At 35.1% G+C, this 24,223-nt stretch overlaps 1 protein-coding gene across 7 annotated transcripts in view; it reads right to left on the reverse strand.

Annotated features, from left to right (window-relative positions):
* Positions 1-24,223, reverse strand: part of LOC129260765 (rho GTPase-activating protein 26-like) — a 99,831-nt gene that overhangs the window by 44,528 nt on the left and 31,080 nt on the right. For all 7 annotated transcript variants that reach the window (XM_064114483.1, XM_064114481.1, XM_064114484.1 and 4 more), the window contains exons 2-5: positions 20,945-21,040; positions 11,714-11,775; positions 9,679-9,750; positions 8,606-8,707 (exon numbers count right to left, since the gene is read on the reverse strand). In XM_064114483.1, coding sequence (XP_063970553.1) covers positions 8,606-8,707; positions 9,679-9,750; positions 11,714-11,775; positions 20,945-21,040 — 332 coding nt within the window. The remainder of the gene's footprint in view (positions 1-8,605; positions 8,708-9,678; positions 9,751-11,713; positions 11,776-20,944; positions 21,041-24,223) is intronic.

Genomic DNA, 24,223 nt, shown 5'->3' on the forward strand with positions numbered 1-24,223 from the left:
TTTAAACACTCATCATTCAGGAATTCAAACACAGCCACATCAAAACAAGATAATCTATTTACATTTTACAGTATCAAATATATTTGGACTAGAAAACAATCACAAATCTAATTTGCATTATAATGGCCTGCATTCCAATTTTAATCACTTTCTGCTCCATATGATATCCATGACCATTATATTATGATCAATTTGGTTTATTATCCATGAGTATGTAATTATGAGTCATGATTATCCTGATCTTAATGACCTAAACTGAAGTATTTTTATGATCAGCATATAAGGAAAACATATTCTGTTATTGGTATCTTGCTCAATTATCAAGCCATTTACCATATTCCACTTCTAATATAATTTAAATATCATGTTGGATAAACTGGAATGTTTCTGAAATATAACCTCTTCCTCTTTTTGTCATTGCATACCCTTTGTTGTTGAAAATATAATTCCTATTATGTCATTCTTCTATTCGTCTGTCAAATCAATATTTATCATTGCATCAATGTGTAATTCATTGCTTGTTTATGAACTCAAGAGTAATACATGTGGAGGTATACAGACCTCTGTACAGAGAACATGTGATTTTGCAAACCAAGTGCAAATTACGACTTGAATAAGCAAAATATAATCCAGACAGAGAAAGTGATCTTGCAATTACAGGGGATAGAATTTTTCCTTCTGACGTTATTTTCCAAGAAAAGCTACCTAGACCAATTATGATTAACCTAGAATTAGCTAGAATTAGACCATCTTGTAGAACCTTTAATACAAAGTTTCGTTTCAGAAATGTTACTTTGTTGAAGAGGTAGAAACTGCAAATACAGGATTTCCCCAGAGGCAGACGGCCAGAATTTTATGAAAACCTTGAATAAAACATACTTTTAGAAATGGAGTTACCTGGGGAAAGATTAAGGTTACGTTTATGAAGGGGAGTGAGCTGAAAGAGATATTGGAATAACTATGCAACGATGACGCAAGCTTATTGGCATTAAACAGGGATCTTATACCAGCAAACCACATATAGACAAAGATTGCATCAAAGAATGTCATTCAAAGATGACTTCTACCTTGGAAAAGGTTGAAAGTCACAAAGGAAAATAAAAAGAGAAAAATGGAGACAAAATATTATAATTTACCTACAGGTTACTTTTATATTCAGAAATATCAGACACTCCCTCTTCCTTATATTGCCACCCCCCCCCCCCCCCGGCAAAGTGCAATCAGTACTTCTACTCAGCACAATCCATACATATAAGATGTAGCTCTCAGGAATTATTGCATATAATTATCTTTGTCAGTATACAAATAGTGATAGACATATATTGTAAGGGAGACGATACATTTTGTATGATCATCCATGATTGTCCCGGGGTTGATAGCAGAAAGAGTTGTATCTTAAAATGCAACTAAAAATATCAAGAGCAAATCTTAAACATTCTCATTTGATTGGTTGAAAATTAAGTTGTGTTTAATATTCTTGGGGTTGTGTTTGATTACGGTTTTGTTTGATTACAACTCTTCCTGTAACAGGGCCCCTGTAATGGGATGGGAGGTTAAAGTACCTTGACACCACAGGAATGTCATTAAGTGGGACTGCAATGGGACTGAGACAGCTTTGAAGTAGCCATGAAAACAAATGAGGGTAATATAAATTGTTTTCATGAGACAACAGCGAGATAACATTTATAAATCCCTTTTTTTTTTATATTGTAATCACCTTTAATAGAGCCTGGCTAAATGAAATAAATGTTACTTCATATCATTATTGATTGCAATCAACTTAAGTGGAATCTAGAGTATAGATTTTATTTCAGAGATCCAAATTTTCAAACAAACTGCAATTTCTTCATCTACCTTAATTTTCTTTCTGCACAAAGGCTGCTATAGAATTTTCAACCTATTTTTATGAAAAGAGGGAAAACTCAACTTCTAATTTTAGTTAAAGAAATTGATACGCTAAGAATGAAAACATCAAGGCTATTTAGAGGCCCTCTCTGGCTATTTCAGACAATGCAAGACCATCCTGAACCTCCAAGGTATTTTCATATCCTTTTATAGATACCATCCACTAAATAGTTGCAAGGACGTTACATTATAGGTCATACTGTGCAATATACAAAACTAATACCCTACTGTTCATGAGGTAATATCATTTAACATCACATGGTGTACAATGACAATAGCTGATTTCCTTCAAAACAAGACCTATTATCAAGGGAGCGGTCAAAATTAAAACTGGCTTAGAAGTTTTAATTAGTTCACCTATTTATAGAGAGCCAAAATATTGACCTCTGGATATATATGTAATCATTTATTAACAATGCTTTGAAAGAATGAGGGAATACATGAAACAAAATCTTCTGTTATTGTTATGATATTATTTCATTATAGTGTATGAGTTTCACCTGTTTGATTAAAAACAAACAAATCAAATCTACAGGGGGAGAGGGAGTAAGTAATTGGTACTCCTCAAATGTAATGTATGTATGCAAGGCTCCACATTAACTTTTTTTGGTGGTGGCCCGTTCGGGCCACCAAAACCATCAAATAATTTTTTTTTGGTGGCCCGATACTAAAGTTTGGTGGCCCGAAAAATATAAAGAAACACATTAAAAATTAATAAAACAAACTTATGAAATATTAATTCTGCAGCCACTACCACTAAGTTACTTTCACTTTATCATCTTGTAATGTAAACCTTGTTTGCTGTTATTTTACTTTGCTAATTGGCTTGTGGTAAAATATAAATTGTTTCTATCGTTGTAAAAATGAAATGATTGAAAGAGAACAAATTAATTTTATTGTTCGCAGTTTGTGTGGACTTTTTTTTAATCTCCGTATAGACACACACTCATAATGGTAAAGTAAATAAATAGTGCATAGCAAACTCAGATAAATGTACAAAACAATGGTTTTTCATTTCTTCCTCTTTAAATCCTAAAACCTAGATTATGCAGGCCCCAAATCCAGTTTATTTCTGTTTTCTCTTTTGCAGCATATTATAGCAGGAGAAATTCACAGAAAAATATGCTGCAAAATTAGAACAATGCATAAAAGGGGGAAACAAATGAAAATAATTTTCAAAAAGTATATTACAAAAAGAAAACAAAAATAATAAAAGAAATAAGTGAAATAAAACAAAAGAAAGAAAATGAAGAAAGAAAAAACAAACCGGGATAAAAGAAAAGAAAAAATTTAGAGAGAAAAAAAAGAAAAGAAAGTTAAAGAAAAATGAATAAAACAAAATTAATATAAACATGGGGAAAAGGGGAAAATTAAGAAGCCATTACGAATATTTTTTAACAGCTGTGGTAACAGTCTATTCTGACTGGAATATAATTAAAAGCCAAGCAAATAATTTTCACTTACCTTCTGGGAATGGCACATTTCTATTTTTATATCCTTTAGTTTGTATTATTTTATTTTCAGTAGAAACATATATTTTAATCAGGCATATTCAATGGGAAGGGGTATAAATGGTTTAACCAAGTGCTGTAAAAAAAATGATAGGAAAAAAAATAAGAAGAAAACGGCAAAAGCTATATCTGGAAAAAAAAGTGTGAGAAAAGTCCTTCCCTATATTTGCCAAAATGTTGGAAAAATTCACATTTCATATCAATGAAATGCCTTCCCAAAGTATTTACTTTCTCAAGAGTGATTTAAGAAGTCATTTATAAACAAGAAAGAAAGAAAGAAACTGTCTGTTTATTTTTGGATAGAAAAGACACAGCTTCGAAAGAAACCAAGTATCAACATACATACAAATGCACACGTGGGACTGTGATGTACTTGCCTATGTGTTTTTATGTGTATTAATTCATTTGGAAATCTGTCTTTTGTAGTCAAAAGAGAGGTCATAATTCCTCTTCTTAATGCTTGCAAATAATCAGGGTACACCAAATTTTCGTAATATAGACTGTAGAATGTCATTTCATTGGTGTAAAATGTGACTTTGACTCAGATTTTCAAAGTTCTGTGGAAGATTTCTTAGCAACAACATTTTTTATCGCAGCTCCCGGAGTCTGAATAGGCTGAGCTAGATCTAGAGCACAGCTGTATGCAGTGGCTTCATGCAAAGCTCACGCCAGCCGGCCGGCGCGGCTGGCTGGATAATAGCTACTGTATGCTATAGCTGAAGGCCTAATATGCAAACTTTGTGTGTGTGTATTTGTGTGTAGATCAACAAAAAGGGCGCATGTCGAACTGGGTTGCAATTTGAACTGTAGAAAGTTGATAAATGCGTGCAAAATCGGGAGAAAAATTGCGCTACTTTGACAATTATTGGTTGCCCGATTCGGGCCAGCAAAACTTAACATTTTATCAATAATGGTTGCCCGAGGTGAATTTCTGGTGGCCCTGGGCCACCGGGCCACCGCTAATGTCGAGCCTTGATGTATGTTGATGAACCAAGCACACATATCCAATGCATGGGCCTAATGGGGAATAAAACTTGTGAAACAGCATAAATTGGCCTGTGAATTTTACGATTCTAGAAACACAATCATATTTTAACAATGAACATGTGCAGAGCAGCCCTCTCCCATTTCATGATATTCATGAAAGATCACAGCAAGAGTCATAATAAGATCAAGGAGAAGCAATATCCTGAAAAATTAGGTAGAAAATATGAAACATGAAAACATCCTCCTGCTAAAAACATAAAATATGTGATCGTCAAGCACATTCTACCCAAAACAAACAGCATGCCATATCTATGGTCTATCAGATTATGAATATACTTGTGAAATAGATCTAGACCAAAAAGCTATAGAATGTCTTATTTATAGAGATGAGAACTAGGTTTCAACTTTCGATTTGACAATTTTTGCATCCAAAAAAAGAACTAGACATTTTGTGAGTTGGAGGGACTCAGAAGGCCCCTATATTTGCGTTATAGTAAGATTTTAAGTTTCATTTAACCGATTGCAAAACATCCATACGTCACATAATATAGGTATTTTCGCTGATCATAGTTAGCTATTGATCCTATGTTGAATATTGCCATACAGAATCAAGAAGTTGAAAATAAAAACCAATAACTTTCTGATCATCAAATTAATGACCCTATCTCTTTTAAAAAGATACAAAATGTATATCTGTATTTACCCCCATCCCCACCACTATCTAAAAAAAGGCAAAAAAACAACAATACAGTTTTAGATTCTGAATAAAGCCATTAAAGAGGGGAAGTAAAAACAATCAGTCCTTTGATTTTAATCAAACTTATGGGGTATTGCTAACAAGAAACTCACAATCAATCGCAATTCTAATTTGGGGTCCCCAAATCAACCATGTATATCTTGAAACTCATTGCAAATATGAAATTGATTGCTGGTCGGCAGCAAGGAGTTACAGCTAAACTTGATCCATCAATTGTAAAACTGCAAAAGAAATTTGCCATTGATTGCAAATATTTATCAACACCCCCTTTGACCACTGAGAGATATCAACATCCCCTTTGAGATATCAATAAAGTCATTAATAGGTTCATCTGTGAAAATAAAACAATATGGTTTTAAAGAGATCTTGAAAGAACCAAATTTCCTTATTTCACTTTCCAAAGCGACTGTTTCTTATTCTGCAAGTTCAACGTCACCCTTTCTTTCAGTTCTTTAACTTCATTTGAGTACCGGGAAAAAAAAAAAAATCAATTTTCCCCAGGTGTCACATGAGTCACAATTCACCATGGAAACAAATTGAGATAATATGTCTGGCAGTGTAGGCTGGCTGGGGATGAGATAAGTAACCACAAGAATATGGAGATATTATTTCTTATACTTGCATGAGGAGGAGAACGAGGGGTATAAAATAAGACCCTCGATTGTAGTTCATGTACGGAGATGATATCATCTGTTGGAGCAAGAAGGCTTTTAAATCTATATCAGAATTTGGACTTTCTTCTTCTCATCATCAGTCTATAGAGATAGTCACATAATCATAGACAGTTCCAGAAACAATGGTACTGATCTACAGACTGCCAAAAGTTAGAAGATGAGAATGGTTTCTTTAAAAACATAAAAATCTCAAAAGTCAAAGATTCTGTCAAATGTTCAGTTAAATACAATCAGTATAATCTACACGTATGCACTTACGCAATAAAGAGTTCCACCATACCACTTTTCCATACCAAAAAGTTATCAAGCATAGTCTCTATGTCTTGCATGCATGGCGCTTCACTAGGCCATTGAAGTAATCTGCCCATTGGAGATCTCAATCCAGGTGTGAGACAAACCATGATTAGTTATCACCTTTTTTTAATATCTTAACTAACATTTCAACTAAAAATAAGTGTGATAATACATTTGAAAGAGATTCAGCATACCTCTCATTCCGTCAGGAGCCTTTTTTTATTTCGATGAATGAAGTTAATTAATCCCTTTAACAAGCGATATCCATCATCCTACACAAGTCATGTGGGTAGTCATTGCTGCGCCTTCTCTTTTATCTTTATAGTTTATCAACAAACATTATTATCACACTTTGAACTTCTGAATTGATAGTCATGATAAGATCCAATCTCTGATACTTTATCACATGTTTCAGAGTTTCAACTCCATTTGCATTATGCTGAAAACATAAATTTTTATACTGAGCTTGTATTTGGCAACTAAAAAAATCCCCAAGATACTCTAAACTTAATTGAGCTGAGATAAAAATCAACTGTCTCAAAAACTCTTCAAACTTACATTGCACACCAAATATCTTTTAAGATTTATTTGAATATATGACTAACCCCTCTAAAAAAATGTCAACAGGTTTTCTTTATTGGTGTTTCAACAAGCAATTTGTTTGTCCTGAGTCCATTTCTACGTACACTTGAGCAAGTCAGGTAAATCATGAATGTCAAGTTGTATACCATAGAAACTTAAAGGGGTCATTAATAAACCAAAAATAGTGTTAAAAGCATGGTTACTTTACTACCTTTAAATAGAGGGACTAAGATAGTGATATAGATTGAAGCATGATAGGGTGTGTGTTCCTTCCCTAAAAAAGATTGAGCAAATTTCCCTTCACATATTCTCATTAGGATCTTCAACATGATAATGCAAAATCAAACAGGTGGGGATGTAATATGTCCTTCACCTGACTAGTCTATGAAGCAAGGAAAAAATTACACAGGGGCTGGGGCAATTTAGCCCTTAAAGTGCTGGAAAGGACCCTGGAAATCCCCATTCATTGCAATGTTAAAGCTTATCCAATGTTGCAAATTTAGGCAGCTGTTGTGAAAAGTAGCCCCGTAAAAAAAAATGTACCTGCTATGAAAAAAATTGTCTTAAACTAACCACCTTTTAAAAGTAAAAGGCAGCCAATACGGCTCTAGTACTAGAAAAATCACTAATAATCACAAGAGCTGATATAAAACTTGCCCCACCAAAAAAATAAATAAATAAATAAAATGGGAAAAAAAGACAAAGGACAAAATATACTAATAATCTGTGATAATCCTGACAAGGGTCATTATAATATGATTCAAACAAAACCAGGGCACAATGCTGAAAATAAAATGAATCATCCACTGTTTAAATGCTTAGTACAATGCAACAGATGGAGGATTTTAAAAGACGTCTTTCTCTTCACTCTTGTTTCAATTTATCTTCCATAATCATTGCCTATTCCAATCATCCACCCACCCACAACCCATTGCTCGATCTCTATCTCACAGACATCCATCAAGCCAACTACAGTCGTACCGATTTACCAAAGTGTGGATAAGGGCAGAATATCTAGGCCAATTTCCTCCACACATGTGCAGCCTTCATAACTTGTTAATAGACCCGAAGCTGTCAGAGACCCAATGAAGCAGGGTGGAAACTTGTTTCCTACCCGTTTCCTGGATATTCCCTTTGACCCTACGCATCTTACTTTCAAAGTATATCTTTATACAAAATGTCCACTAGGAGATTGTTGTTTTATTTAAATATACATGACCTTGCCCTTCGCATGAAAATGAAGAAAATTATACAAATCGATAAAGACAAGTTGACGTTTTAAAGACCTGAAGTGGTAACTCATTTATGACCATGATTCTTAAAGAGTCAAATCCATAATTAAGGCATAGACATGGCTCATCAGAAAAGGGAGTTCATTGACCCGTATAGTGCTTTAAGTTGAAATGAAATTGAATACTTCTTTCTGATTTGCCTGTTTACTACTCACTGATCAATAAGTAAAGGATTTCCCAATTATTTCCCAAATTCAAAATGTTTTATCAAATATTGACAGGATGGTTGGAAACATCATGCTCTAAAACGATACAATTACACACATTGGCCAAGTTGTGAGAACTGGGGCCCGTCTTACAAAAAGTTACGATTGATCCAATCAACCTCAACTGTATGGAAATACATCGATGTCACAATTTTTGTCAACAAAAAATCTACACAACATCCTTTGTTAACAAAATTCAAGAAAACAATGAATGTATCACTTTAAAGCATATCTAGAAAATATTTTGAGCAAACATTAATATTAGATGTTGATATTGCTGGCTTTCCATAGTTGAGGTCGATCAGATCAATCGCAACTCTTTGTAAGACAGGAGCCCAGCACTTCAAGATGACATCGTAACAGTTTCCTGTATAGGATAGAATTCTGAGTGGATTACCTCTTGCAAAGAAGCTTCCTTTTTTCTTGTTGATAAACTGACATATGAATCCAGAGACTTGCAGAACTTCTCTGTTTGTCTTTCAAAGTCTTTCTTTCCTTCCTGTGTACACAAGAGGAAAAACATCAATTATTAGAAATAACTATAGGTAAGGCAGTATGCCACTGTACTTTTGCTATATGAAGGGAGTTAGAAAATGAAATTAGAATATAACACGGCATAATAAAATATAATGGATAAATGACAATACAATTCAATATGTACTACTATTCATTATTTCAACTTTTTGTGTCTTTCCCCTTATGTTTTAGTCAATCTTTTTTTTGCCTCCTCTCTTGAGATTTGCTTGTTATAATGATCTTCATTAAAATCTCAATGGTCAGTCTTAATGATATAATGATAGATTAATGGCAGACTGCAGAGCCCTTTGAATGTTGCTATGGAATATCGTGTATCAGCTTTCATTTACCTATCTCCAAACATTCATTATTCATTGATTTATTTTAATGATAATATTTATATTATATTGGATGGCTCAGAATGGAATACCAAAAGTATTCCAAGAGTTTGGGCAAATATTCCATGAATCGCAGATGAGTGGAATATTGGCCCTAACGAGTTGAACATTTCTGGTATTCCATGAAAGAAAGCCATCCAATATAATTATTATCATCTATCCCACCCCTAGCAATTAAGAAGAGGGAGAAATTTGATTAAACATGTCTTATCACTTCACTTCATAAGATCAAACTTGGTAGTTGACATGCGACTTGCATGTAGTTAATTATAACGTAATCGAGTGTCGTTGTGCTTATGCTGCGCACCGCATTGCTTTCATTGTTGTACGCGTTGTATATTTCACGCATTCGCATATGTGCACTATACTGTTGAATATGCTCTCATATTCAATAGCAAATTTTGTACAGGAGCCTTTACAATATTCTTCGAATTTCGGGCATTCTAGGGATACACTCTGATACTGCACAGGCAATTGATGCAGACCAAAATATGCGTTTTAAATGTATGGCTAAAACGCTCTATATACAATGTAGATGATAATAATCGATATTTACCTTAGCAGGACCAACTTGTTCTTTCCTAAAGGCTTCAAGTGGCACAATGAGCTGATCTTTGGCATGTTCAAGCTAGAGAAAAAACATACATATAAAACATAATCACAAATGTATCATATAATTTTTTCAAGATAAGTACCCAGGTGTTTGATATTACTTTCTTCTGTTTGATGTTCACATTATGACTGTATTAGATTAACCCTTTGAACCCTGAATTATTAGGGGCGGCGGTGACCCATACCCTGAATTATTTGCACGTATCGACCACATTCACAAACTCCCATGATTCGAGATCCAACGGCATCTCCCCCCCCCCCTGCTAGTACCCGGACCGAGCTGGCTGAAGTTGTTTACCTTCTCGTAGACCTAGTCTACAAACAGAAATATCAACTTTAGTGTCTATTTTGGGCTCAAAATCACTGTTTTCACCAAAGTCAGATATATCAATTGCTTCCCCATTGCATCCAGTGGTAAACAAAAATGAATACAATGACCTCACACAGGGTTTCCTTTATTGCATTTTAATATAAAAAATTGTACATATTGTTATAAACACTAAATTTCATATAATTTTGAATATTTAGCACTCTCTAGGTTGTGAGTTTGTTTCACTTACTACATGTATTCCTCCCTTTCTTCTATGGTAAGCCCTTGTACAATAGCATTTAAGGACACCATTTCTTTCATTATCTTTATCTGTTTATGTCATATATTTTAGTTATATAATTTGATGCAGATATATACTATGCTAATATGCCAATCTTGACTTCTGTTTGTTTTTTATTTTGTATACAGTCATGATACTGGGAAAAGTATATGAAACCTATACATATGCTCTCCTTTTCAATCTATCAGTTTAGAATTGTTTTGCAATGTCATGGATCAATGAATATGACCTTAGTATTAATTGATCTACATTGGTCAATACTCATTTCAAGAAAAGACACTCCGTAGAAATCCATACAAGAGGTTCAATGAACTCTAGAATGTACAAGGCTGTGGTTTGTCTCACCATTACATCATAGTTTGGCATGGATAGTCGAAGATTGATTTGAGAGAGAGAAGGGGGAATGGTTTGCAGCATAATGACCGCAAGAATCTTAGGATGTTTATTAAGGTACAAATCTTTATGTACATCTGTTGGTATAAAGAAGGTCATTAACTCAGAAGTACTTTACTTAGAGGTTACACCTGGATTTAATTTAACTTCCACATGAAGATCAATGTTAAACCAATCTATGAATTATTATTTTAAGACTTAGCTTATCTTGGCACTGATTAAAATATTACTTTTTATATTCGTGCTAAATATACAGTTGGTAACCACACCCTTTAATAATGCTCTTTTATTGTAAGTATATAAAGGACATTCTTTTTATACATTTCAGCAAGAAAGAAAAAATAAAACAGAAATGACTCCTGAATCTGATCAGATGATTCTGTAAGATTACAGCAGAATTACCAAAGAAGTGTTCCATCAACTAGAATTGGTTTTAAATTGATTCCAAGATTGATGAACTCCTCCAGGATGAGTCAAACATCTATCCAAATCATTTTCAACAATAAAAAAAAGGATCAATCACAATAAATGTTTCCATATCAAGCAAAACTTTTACAAATCCATTCACCAAAGAGGACCTTATATTGGGTTTGAACCAAGAAATTTCACTGAATAGCACATAGGCCTACAATGCTGCTTGAATCTCAACAGTTCAGGACGTCACCTTTAATATGGGCGAAGCATTCACAACATCAGCCTTTGAAGGTTGTCTGTAGCGAAGAGGAAACATCTTCACACAACACACAACATGAATCCCTTATGGGTTTGAATTAATCTGAGATTTCCTTCTCGTACCCAATCTTTTTCTAGTAATTTTTGTCATTTTCAATGCTATAACCATCAAACTGTCAATAATATCTTTCTTCATGTACCACAGAGTAACACATGGATGTGCTCATTAATAACCATCAATGTCCAATTATACTGGCCTTACTATGCCTTAAATAGAAACATCTTAGTGTATGTATTTCTTACCATTCGATCCCGCTCATCTTCAATCAAGGCAATAAGACGACCAAACTCCTTCAAGGATTGTGCTGTGATTTTAAAAGAAGAAAATCAGGAAAAGGGGGTTAAAGCTAAATGAAAGTAGTTGCAGTAAAACACTGATTTCGTGAGAAAGTCTGTAAAACCAAGGTTAAGTATTACTAAATCATCGTGGATCTAGATCTGGTACAGTTACATATTAAAACTGAACTTTGTGAAATCATAAAATCTAAGCTGAAAAACGATCACACTGAAGATCGCCAACACAGATAGGCACATGTGGGACAGTGTATATTATTATTGCTGGAATAAAGACCCGACGGAAGTGCCAGAATCCACGTTTATTTCGCTCATTTTTCAGCAATTACACAATTTCTTCCAGAATCCTTTGGCACATATTTTTATTCATACAGACACTTGGGTGGTCATTTTATTGGATTCTATAAAAAGTCATTTTGGGATCGTTACCACAACTGGCATTTATCTTTAAGCTTTCATTACTCAACATCTTTTAAAGTTATATTCTGAAGTGTATGCATGTGATGCATAAGAATTATATGCTCTTGGTGCACAATTTGCAAGATCTGAAGATTTTATAACAACAAAATTCTGTTTCAGTTTCCATTTCTATCTAAGATGGTAATTTTCTGATAATAAAAACAGAACTAAATGTGCAATCACCACCTGATAAAAAATATCTATACACCAAAATATCCAATTATGACTTATCATTATATCTGATTTCTTAGGAAATAAAAAGTAGTGTTTCACTTTCTGGAAAACATAGATACTGGAGATCGCTATTCCCTTGGCATTAGAAAATTGTAACTAGAGTAATTTAAACTACACACATGAAAACAATCATACAGTATGTACATGTACATGTAGCTGCCAGCATTGGATTTAGTACATGGCCTTGGATGAGGAAAATGCATGTTGTATCAGGAAATAACTCCTAAAAAATCACTAGCAATTGGAAACTTATCTATTTAACTGATGATAAAATCATCATAGCATTTCCAACAACTTTCCTTCATCTTATTATTATTATTTTGGATGTGCTATACATGTAACACGCTATAGGCCTATCTGTTCTATCCTTGATTGAGAAACAAATATAAAGCTGTGAAGTTTGTATGATATTAAATAATTCCCAAGGCTATTGACTGACTAGATTTGGATTATCCCCCCCCCAAAAAAAAAAAAAAAAACTCAATTAGATGTATGCAAACATTAGTGACAAATTGATTGATGGAGGCAATGAAATCCCTACAGAACACTTGAAATGAATGAGTCATTGCCATCTATCTACACGCTCCTTTTTTAGCCGTTCTGTTACGACGACGACCTGATCACATACTTTACATTGAGGTGCGCCATAGTGAATAACACATGCATATAGAATAGGCCTATTTATGAAAGACTATAATACACTGACATCACATCTTATATACTTTTTCAACCTTTAAACCTTTGAATTTCAAATAATCACATTTCCATTACCAAGGGACAAAGGTTTGATAATTTGATTTGAATCTTCTAAGCACTAAGCCAAATTATTTGGGACGAAATTCAGTTATAAAATACAATCAAAAGAGGAAAATACCAAGGTAACAGATTCCTGAGAATCTGAAAAATTACTTTCTTCACATGAAAATGGCTCTAAATAAATTCCACCTTTTCAACACAAATTCATTGAAATGAACCACTACAAGCTAATTATACTTTTCCATGGCAGAGCCTGAATATGAAAACAACAATATTTTCATAAAATCTGAAAATTGCAATAAAAAGTACCCAAAGGCATATTCAAATTCTCAGAATTACAATGAGAGTAGTGTTGACAAGGACAACATTCCTAAGGTATGATTAGTTTCAAATCAGCACAATGGCATCATTGAGGAAATTCTTTTTATGACAAAATAAGACTAAAATTTGACCCTAAAAGTCAGAATGTGGTATAGAAATAGTATAAATGTGTGAGAGAGGGGGGAGGGAGGGTATGAAATAAACTATGATATGAAACAACAGGCAAATAAAAAAAAAGTAAATGTTAATCGTAGGGGGAAAAGGTCAGGCACTTGCTGGAATATGTTCAAACTCCAATACGATTTTAGTCCGGATTTATGCCAGAGTTTCCTTCATTATTTTGTGTATTTTTTTACTGTTTCATTTGAAATTACATGTAAAAAATTAAATTCTCATAAATAAACTTGTAAAAACCACCCCTTCAGTAGGCCTATATCATTTAGTACTTCCCTGGCCCCGTAACACAAAGGTTTGCAATGGATATAAAATATGAAAGAATACAACTGATTGGTTTTATGGGCATGAAACAATGATCTTGATTGGTCATCACTATTTAGCAATTGATCCCAAACTTTTGTGTTACAGAGCCCAGATTAATTACAGAGTTTCATCAGGAAGTACACTACCTTTGCCAATGGAAATTTCAATTTATTTTCAATTTCATTTTCCCAACATATCTTTCCTGTAAAATTATGCATGTTATTGCATGGGTGGATCCATAAACATTCCAACCATAATCCTTTCATAAAAGAAAATCTGATCCTATTCGACAATGGGAAAGAGAACAACTTTTGTTCCCATGGGTAAAGTTGAATTCTTACTAGTTATCTGTGAAGTCAATGAATGAAATTATGTATGTATTTCAATGGCCCCTTTAACATGAGATCACTCCTGTTGAACATTTTCACTGGATTCGGTAATTACGCAGAGATCTGATTTTTATTGTTCAATTGTTGAATCCACATGTCTGTAAAATCATCAACAAAAACCATAAATATAAGTTAAAAATATGTATAGGCAATATGTAGGTATGTCCATTTAAAAGGGGTAAATCTAAGTCCACCCAAAGATTTATAGAAAAATTAATAAATGTAATAAGCATAAAAAATACTGAAGATTTCATTTAAATTGTAGCATAAAAATTCAGAGGACCTTCTATTTGTTCAGTTTTCTATCATGTTATAATTTCATCAAAATGCAAACGACAAGGGCAATAACGCTGTGGGTCTACACTACATGTTTCAGTTCTCTGGTTCCATATAGGCCTACATGTACTTTTGAGGTAGGTTAGTTGTTTCAGAGAAATATGTACAGTATGTATTGTTTTACATTGAATATTCTCATATTCAGGAAGTTGGAAAAGAAAATTGGATTTGAGCTCATCTCATACCATCATCATCATCTCAATTACATGCATCACTGGGCTTAATAATCAGGGTACTAATGGATAATTCGTTTTTCATTCCCGATCATCGCAGAGCAAAAACGGAAGTCAACCTCATGGTTCGGTCTTTGAAAACACAAAAACGAAATCACAACGAGAAAAACCTGTTGTGATTTCGTTTTTGGAGATCAAAAACAGAAGAATGAAATCAGAAATACTTTTGGGCTCTTTCTGATACCTCATTCTATACTTGTGTTTGTTATATATCAAAAACAAAATCAGAACACGCTTTCTACCCCCTGATTCTGTTTGGAAAAACGCAGACAGCGAAAACATATCGGGTACTCGCTTTCCACTTCCTGCTCTGTGATTTTGTCTTTCGCACATACACCGGCAGGAAGTTGGTTGGATGTTCGATATCCGATATTCAAACTGTGAAGTTGGTTTGATATTCAGGTTCGATATTCAAACACGTGTGAAGTTGGACCAATATTCGATATTCGATATTCAAAAATTAGGGGTCTTGAAAGCTAACTAGGGGGTTAAACAGGCGCAGCACGTCTCGGGCATCCACATCACTTGCCTGCCCTAGTAGGAGGACATTCAGGGGACAAACGTCAGTGAATAAAAGGACAGAAAATTTTATTTTTTTTATTTTTCTTTTCAAGGGGCCCCCAGAGATATCCCGACGGCCTACCCAGGACAACCATATATCCTATCTTGTAGAACTCGACTCGGGCAATCAGATAAACACTAGCTTGACCCGGCGCATGCACATTTAGAGGGCTCAAATTAACAAAATAAAAAAAATAATGGGCTATTTATCGCATTTTTTAAATTAAAATAAAGTAAGTTTTCAAGGGGCCCCCAGGGATATCCCGACGGCCTAGCCAGGGTAACCACGTACCCCGTAACTTGTAGAACTCGACTCAGGCAACCAGATAAACACTGACTTGACCCGGCGCATGCACATTTAGGGGGCTCAAATTAACCAAATTAAAGGGAATAAAGGGCTATTTATCGCATTTTAAAAATTAAAATAAAGTAATTTTTCAAGGGGCTCCCAGGGATATCCCGACGGCCTAGCCAGGGTAACCACGTATCCTAACTTGTAGAACTCGACTCGGGCAACCAGATACACACTAGCTTGACCCGTTGCATGCAGTGGCGTAACAGGGGTCGGTGGCTGGGGGGGGGGGGGGGTTTGGCAAGAACCAAGAATTTCCCGGTCACATCATAAAGCAGGCAATGGAGTCATAAGGCAAAAATTTTGAGGGGGCGATATTATGGAGTATCGGACAAAAATATATATATGCGAGCGAGCGGAGCGATCGAGCAAAATTTTTGACATTTTAATGGCAAAAATCCAATTTTGTGATAGATTTTGACATAGTGTTAAAAAGATAATATAATATCTTTTGTACGCCACGGTGAAAAGGATTTTTGTTATGATTGTGCCCATCAGGGCGAAGCCCTATATGCTCGAGGGTGCCCAGTATGGCGCTTATGGCAAGAAGTAGCTTAATATAAGTCCGGAGCGAGCGAAGCGAGCGAGATAGAAAAAATACCTTTTCATGAGAATCTAACATGAAGATAGATTTTGACGTGATATTCAGAAAAATATCAAACACTTTTCCTTTGCTTTTCTTTCTTTCCTCTTTTTTTGTTTGGTTGTAGAACTTCTGGGGGCCATGGTCCAAACTCATACAACAATGCTTTATGAGTGGGAACCTCTTGATATTAAAGCCATTTTGATATTAAAGCCATTTTAAACCTTACAGATGGCCACTTGAATTTTAATCAAATTGCGTGTATATTTATATAGCTTTCACACTACACATAAATTCAGTGCTGCAGTTGTGTACCGTAATCATCCAAATATTTTGAGGGGGCCTACCATAGCAAATGTGGGAAAATTTGTAAAAAGTCGCCAGCGAGCGAAGCGAGCCAGAAGAAAAATGGCCTTTTGAAATAAAATTCAATTGTGTGATAGATTTTTACATCATAGCAAATATCATGTCTTATATTTTTTTTTATTTCATTCATCTCATTTCGCTGCCTCCTTCATATTCTTTTATTTCCCCTTGGCTGTGGAACCAATCCACCCCCCCCCCCGTACGCCAGCGCTTCAACGCAAAGGTTAATGCAGGAAGGGTCCATATAGGGGGCCGTTATAGAGCCCTTTAAAAGTTACAGGTTAAGAGCCTCCACTGCACGGGGTCTTGACTCTTGGACAGAGCCCCCGGTAGCTTTGGATATTTAGCAAGTTTATAATAGACTTTCAAATTATGCTATATACCCCCGGTATATACCATCCATCTTTTTTTCCCGTTCGTTATCTTCAATCCTCAGCAGCCCGGTAGTAATATCTTGTCCCTTTTTTTTTTTTTTTCCAATTTAGATTTTGCCTCATTCCATTCTACCTTCACTCGCTTTTGTTTGCCTTTTTGTCATCTTTAATTTATTTCCCTGTCTTTTAAAATGATTTTGAAATTAAATTCTAATTATGTGATAGTCGCTTTGGAAATTTAGTCGATCAATCAATCAATCAATGCAGTTGTGTACCGTAATCATCTAAATATTTTGAGGGGACACACCATAGCAAATGTGGGAAAATTTGTTTTAAAAAAAGTCGCCAGCGAGCGAAGCGAGCCAGAAGAAAAATGGCATTTTGAAATAAAATTATAATTATGTGATAGATTTTTACATCATAGCAAATATCATGTCTTATATATATTTTTTTATATTTTATTCATCTCATTTCGCTGCCTCCTTCATTTTCTTTTATTCCCCCTTGCCCCCCCCCCCCCCCGGGGAAAAAAATCCTAGCTACGCCACTGTCTGTGAAGGTCCGAAAACGCTGGAAAAAGCCATGTTAACGTGAATTTGTGTTGCACGTGGTCGTATCATGCATGAACTGTACTGCGTGCACGTGTGTATAACGTATTTCGATATGGCTGTTGGCTGTGCGAAAGACAAAATCACAGAGCAAGAAGTGGAAAGCGAGTACCCGATTTCGTTTTCGCTGTCTGCGTTTTTCCAAACAGAATCAGGGGGTAGAAAGCGTGTTCTGATTTTGTTTTTGATATATAACAGACACAAGTATAGAATGAGGTATCAGAAAGAGCCCAAAAGTATTTCTGATTTCATTCTTCTGTTTTTGATCTCCAAAAACGAAATCACAACAGGTTTTTCTCGTTGTGATTTCGTTTTTGTGTTTTCAGAGACCAAACCATGAGGTTGATTTCTGTTTTTGCTCTGCGATGATCGGGAATGAAAAACGAATTATCCATTAGTACCCTGATTCTTAATGTCTCTATAATGTGAATCCAGGATAACTTGCCATCCCCCTAAAATTACAAAATTCTAGACTATGACTCAAAGTGGTATTCCGATTCTGAAATCATAAACGATCACAGAAGACCTGAATCAATCAACCCGTCCATCAGTTAATAATTGGATTCCATTTGAAATGCCTCCACTCAGTCAGTTGAGGGAACACGGGGTGTATCACAACCATTAGGTGGTTTCAAACCGCCTCGATCACAAGAATCCCCATTAAATTACGAGAACTTTTTTAGGCTGAAAAATACCCATTAATTATTCCTGCATTCACACCGCCTTGAAACATACCCTTCGGGATAAGTTCCTGAAGTTACGAGCATGCGCAGTATGGTCTGATAAGCAGCAAGGCGCGAAATTCAAAATCACTAGCCCAGCAGCAACCCAACGACACGCTGGGCTAAAAGTTCCCGTAATTTGCTTTCAGACCGCCAAAATACCCACGACCTTGGAAAAATTCCCGCGAAAGTTCTCGTAATTTCGCCAAGTACCTACTATTTATCGGGTATTTTCTTTCGGGGATATTACGCGTAGTTTGCTTTCACACCGCCAAAATACCTGGTATTTTCTGATCGGGGTAAATTTTCCGATCAGAGAATACCTGGAACTGGCGAACTTCGAGGCGGTCTGAAACCACCTACTGATGTCCAACTAAAGTCATGCTTTAAACTAAGGCCATGTTTATGCTTCCACTTTTCATGCCAGAATCAGCGTTTCCAAACGTGATTAGTCCAAAACACGGTTGCGTCCATGCTTACTTTCATTTAAACACTGTTTCAAAACGCCGATCGTAAACTCACAAAAAGGTGCGTTTGTAAACGTCGTTTGACCAGAATCAGGCTTTCTGGGGAAGTATAAACAGAACCACGATCGTAAACGTGTTTAAATGACGTCATTTGGTACATGCTTCCTGTGAGATGAAAATCCGCGGGCTAATACAGTCGCATTGCTCCATGGTCGCATGTTACCTCCACGGAATTACCTCTCATCTCCCTTGTTACATTTGCATGTGTGATAATTGATTTAAGTAGTATCACTAGTATTACTCTTCCAATTTGTCATCACGATAAATGTTGAAGGATTTACAAAAAATAATGAGGAGACATCGCCAGATGCCCCAGTAGCATAAACAAATAGATGTTTTATTATTTTGTGTACTTAAATATTCTTTATTTTTTCTTACTATTATCCTCACCATGGTGGAAATTATATGGCTATATCAAGAAGCTCCATGCAATGACTAAAATATCGGAAATTGTCCGATGTTTATATAACAGTCGACGTACCTTCCCCATAACAACACTCGGAAAAAAATACTTTCGAAAAAAGGCGCGCCCAATTTGACCTCGCTTTCCTGCTCAACGAATGCGAAGCCAGCTAGGGATCGTGATTTCGCCTCTGAAAAGTTAAGCATAAACAGCACTCCCAGAACCACGTTTACGATCGGCGTTTTGGATCGACGTTTGAAAACGCTGATTCTGTCCTCGCAATGGAAGCATAAACACACCCTTAGAGCGCCCGCACTGAACATATCATTCCAGTGATGATTGCATGATACCACATGCCTCAAACCAATGCAGTGATGCGTTACATCAGGGGGTTATAATCAAGCTGTTCGTAAGATAACAGCAACTTTAAGAACAATTTTTTAATCTTTCTCATACGCTTCACCATCGCCGATAAATATTTTGGTGTAGGCCTATACCATTTACCACAAGAAAGGATCACCAGTCATTCATAAAATCACTCTTAACTTACATACAGCTTTATGAAATGGCCCCAAGTGATACCACTTGCAACTACTTATTGAAATACGATTATTAGTTTGTGAAACACTCCCATGATCTGTGGGTAGATAGGGAGTACCAATTGAAATGTATTCACTACTGTTCTCATAAATAAATCAACCTCTCTAATGGGCTGCTATAAATAATCTCCCCAGAGATGTAAATACTATTCAAGCAATGGTTTATAAATGCATGGTATAGAGGATAGTAAAACCTCAATGAAATTCTTCTACTTCACTCTGCCACGCTATAACGTAGGGCCTGCCATTCACACTTTCCAAAAATACATTGACATACCGGTAATACATAGTTTCTCTAAATTACTGAATTAAAAAATTAAACGAGTAAGCAATCAAAATGGTACAAGCATTGTCTGTAACAGGAAAGTACATGTATGGATGAAGATTACACAAAGGGAGAGAGTACAGAAATCAATGCTATGACTGTACTAGTATAGTACTATGTCTTTTACAACAGATTACTTTGTGCCATTTCATGTTCACGTAAGAAACTCTACATTTTAGGAAACCTTAATATTGATTTATGTAAATATCCTTTGGAACATGATGCCTGTACTTTCTTGAACATCAATTCATCTTTTGGTTTATTTTTGTGCATTTCTAATTTGTTTGCATTGTACACATGTTATTCAACCATTTTGAATTTGAATGAATAAAGAATTGAAAAAAATTGGAATAAACACTAGACCACAATGCCCCCACAACTTGGCATTCAAGACCATGGGCCATCAATGTCATTGAACTAACGGCCTTGAACTAAAAAGTAGTCCTAACAACTATGCTACATGTAGAAAAGGTGGCTGGGCTTTGACAGGCAAACCTGCAGAACCAACATCAGTAAAAATTGATTGAATGTAAGAATAGATTAAATACTTACAGATATCAATTTCAGCATCTGTTTGTGAAGTACCTATGCATTCAAAGTTGAAGTTCAAAAGGGTTTCTGAGAAGGCTCGCTGTGCCTTGGACAGATCTGAAAGACAAAACAGCAGGAAAGATACGAGTCTAGTAAAAGAAAAAATATTCAAATTTATAGCAAATAGACACAAGTGTGATAACACAAAATGTTTAAAGAGTGATCACTCTTATCAATGAGGAGAAGCAAAGACAGTTGAATAGATTTTTTTTCTTTCACTGCATACATCATACTTATACTATTGCATGAATAAGAATGCTAGCTATTTGCATAGTATAACACCTCAATAAGAAGAAAAGTCATTTCAATCTGGAAATATTAAAGTTCTTTGTACAGATATCCATCATAAAGTTAAATCCTTACATATATAAATGAATATAAACATAATTTTCCAACAACAGACATGAAGATAATCAACAAATAAAATTGAAGAGAGAAATTACATGTAGGAGGAAGAAATTCAACCCATTTGCATGCATTTTCATTTTCAACCCAGATCATTTAAAGGGTTGATGGCCTCTATAAACTCTGAAAATATTATCACACCGTCCTTTACCTTCCAAGTATTAATATACGTCACTGCTTGCCTCACACCATGGGGATATGAATGAAAATTGTATATTTTAAATGATGATTTTACTCTCCATCGATCTATCAATCCCGTTACGAAGGTCTTGAAAGTTCAAAAGGATTTACCTGAATTTCTAAAATTAGCTAAAGATGCAAAAGCAGTTATCCCTGAGAAAATGTAATTTATTCCATCATTTTGATAACCCCAAATGATTGACGGTTTTAAACCATCTTTCTCCTTTAAAAAGAAGTTATACAAGGGAGCATTTTAAATCACAGAATCATTCTTCAAAGACGGTTACCTTCAAAAAATATTTGCATCATTTAAAAACTGCAAAAATGAAATACTGAAAAAGGAAAGTAAACACAGATGCAGAACCATTTGCTAAATAACGCTGGAATGCAACTACTGTATGTTATACACAAAACGTGTTTAAAAGTGTGACTCTAAATTTGAAAAATGGTAATCTCATAATCCTTTAAAATTATTGAAGTGGTCTCCTTCTAGTTTGGACATACCTTGCCTATACAATATGACCTAGAATTCCTGGGTCAAACTGCACTGTAAGCTCTACAAGTGTACTTGTACACTGGCATGTCTCAAAATCAGCTCTGATGAAAAATCAATTCCGTGAAAATCATATTTTGTTGTTATTGTTTTGTGGATGGGTGCCATTTAATGGTTCCAAGACATACGTGTATGCTCCAACGACAACTTCTCTAGAAATTCCACACACTAAAATCAATGACAAACTTAAACCCAGGATTTAACACTATACCCTACCCTAAACCTAAACATAAACCCTATTGCAATCCTAACCCTACATTGTACATCTTATAAAACCTGGATCAATAGTCGCAGGAGTAATGTTGTGTCACTAAAAAAAATATCTTAAACTAAAGTATCCCAGTCTTCTGGGACCCAGTTGTGTTTGAAGCCCCTTGGTGTTTAATACTAACCACCCTTTCACACAGTAAATTTTTTTCGTAATTTGAATGATGATTCCTGTGAAAAATACGGCTAATGACGAATATGTAGCACGTGTGAAACCAAACTAGAACATGATTAGAATCACGAACACAGTCACGATTACAATAGCAATCACAATTATGATTCAAGATTCACATGTGAAAAGGCCCTAAATACTCCTATTCAGCCAAGATTTACTTATCATCAATGTAGTCAGTGACTGTCAAGTGCAGGGCGCCTTTGGAAAGCAGTTTTGCATAACTGAACAGGCCTACCCTGCAGTATAAAATAATAATAATAATAAGTGTAAGCCCTTTTCTCTTTAATGTTTAGATATCATGAATTCTTAATAAACCATAGATTTTACAGTAAATATATTTTTTAATAATGGAATGAAGACATGAACAGGTTACTCCAGACATCATTGATAGAAATATATTACGAGAATATGAGTGCTACTGCTTATGCTCAGGATCAAGGCAAGTCCGGACTTGTTTCCAGTTGGATTACTCCCTCGTTTTTAAATTTACATGATTTCCTTGAATCAAGCCTAACCAGAGGGTTCAAGCAAGGACAACATGTAAACATGACAGAAATTAATTAAAAGCTTCGCAGAAGGGACAACAAATGTCATTCATGTTTATGCTGTATGGCAAACATGGTTAATCAAAACATACAATTTACTACGCATGGATTTGTTATTTTTTATTGGTAATACCTTGGTCACATTTGCTCTACGGCGGCCGTGCGGCGAGTGAAAACAGCCATTTTAACATTTTTTGTCCAAAATACATATAAGTGGTTTGAATTAAAATTAATAAAACGGCTGTTTTCGACTCGCTGTACGGCCGCCGTAGAGCAAATGTGACCAAGGTATTAGGCAGCCCACCCTTACTCCTTGAAACATCTATAAAAAAGTATATGTACCCTGCCCTACAAATATATATTTTTCTTTTTACACATTTATAAAAGGTCATAACACTTTTCAGGGAAGGAATTGTACTTCATGCCAATATACTGTAACTGAATCAATATGTCACACCTCCAGAAACCCAGAACGGATGTATGTGGTATTCTTTCATATGACAACTACAATGTAAAGAATGCAGATGAAAAAATATGTCAACAACAGCTACAGTACATGTACATGTCATGTATAATGTTCAATATTTATCCATCAATTCAATAAACATGTATACATGTACTGAATTGTGGTTGGTAATAGTATCACTGTGAGATGACAACCCCCTCACTCTACCTCTAAAACGCAAGTCACTTGAATAAAGAAATTATTTGGGATTAAGCAAGGAAATAATTATTTTTCAATAATTTTTGTCTGAAGAGTTTTTGGTGACATAATGGACAAGTGCTACTCGTACATTGCATCAAGTAATTCCACAAGACACTCCTATTGAATACAGTTTCCAAAGCTACTGTAAATCACATGTTGGCCTGTTGATGGTTCTTCCTTTTAATTATCATAATACTAAAGTCTATGGCCCATATTCTGAAGTCTGGTTTAATTTAAACTCTGGTATTAAGTTGTGGTTTAGCTATGGAAATCCAGTTCTTACATAAATCTTTAACAGTAGAGGTTCAATGTACCGTATCAGCTTATTTGACTCCCAAAACATTATTAACTGCCTGGGAAGGATAAGTATGATATTTGTCTTCACCATTAACCCTTTGCGTGCGACGGG

The sequence above is a fragment of the Lytechinus pictus genome, unplaced genomic scaffold (genome assembly GCF_037042905.1).
Source record: "Lytechinus pictus isolate F3 Inbred unplaced genomic scaffold, Lp3.0 scaffold_19, whole genome shotgun sequence".
Classification (NCBI taxonomy): Eukaryota; Metazoa; Echinodermata; class Echinoidea; order Temnopleuroida; family Toxopneustidae; genus Lytechinus; species Lytechinus pictus.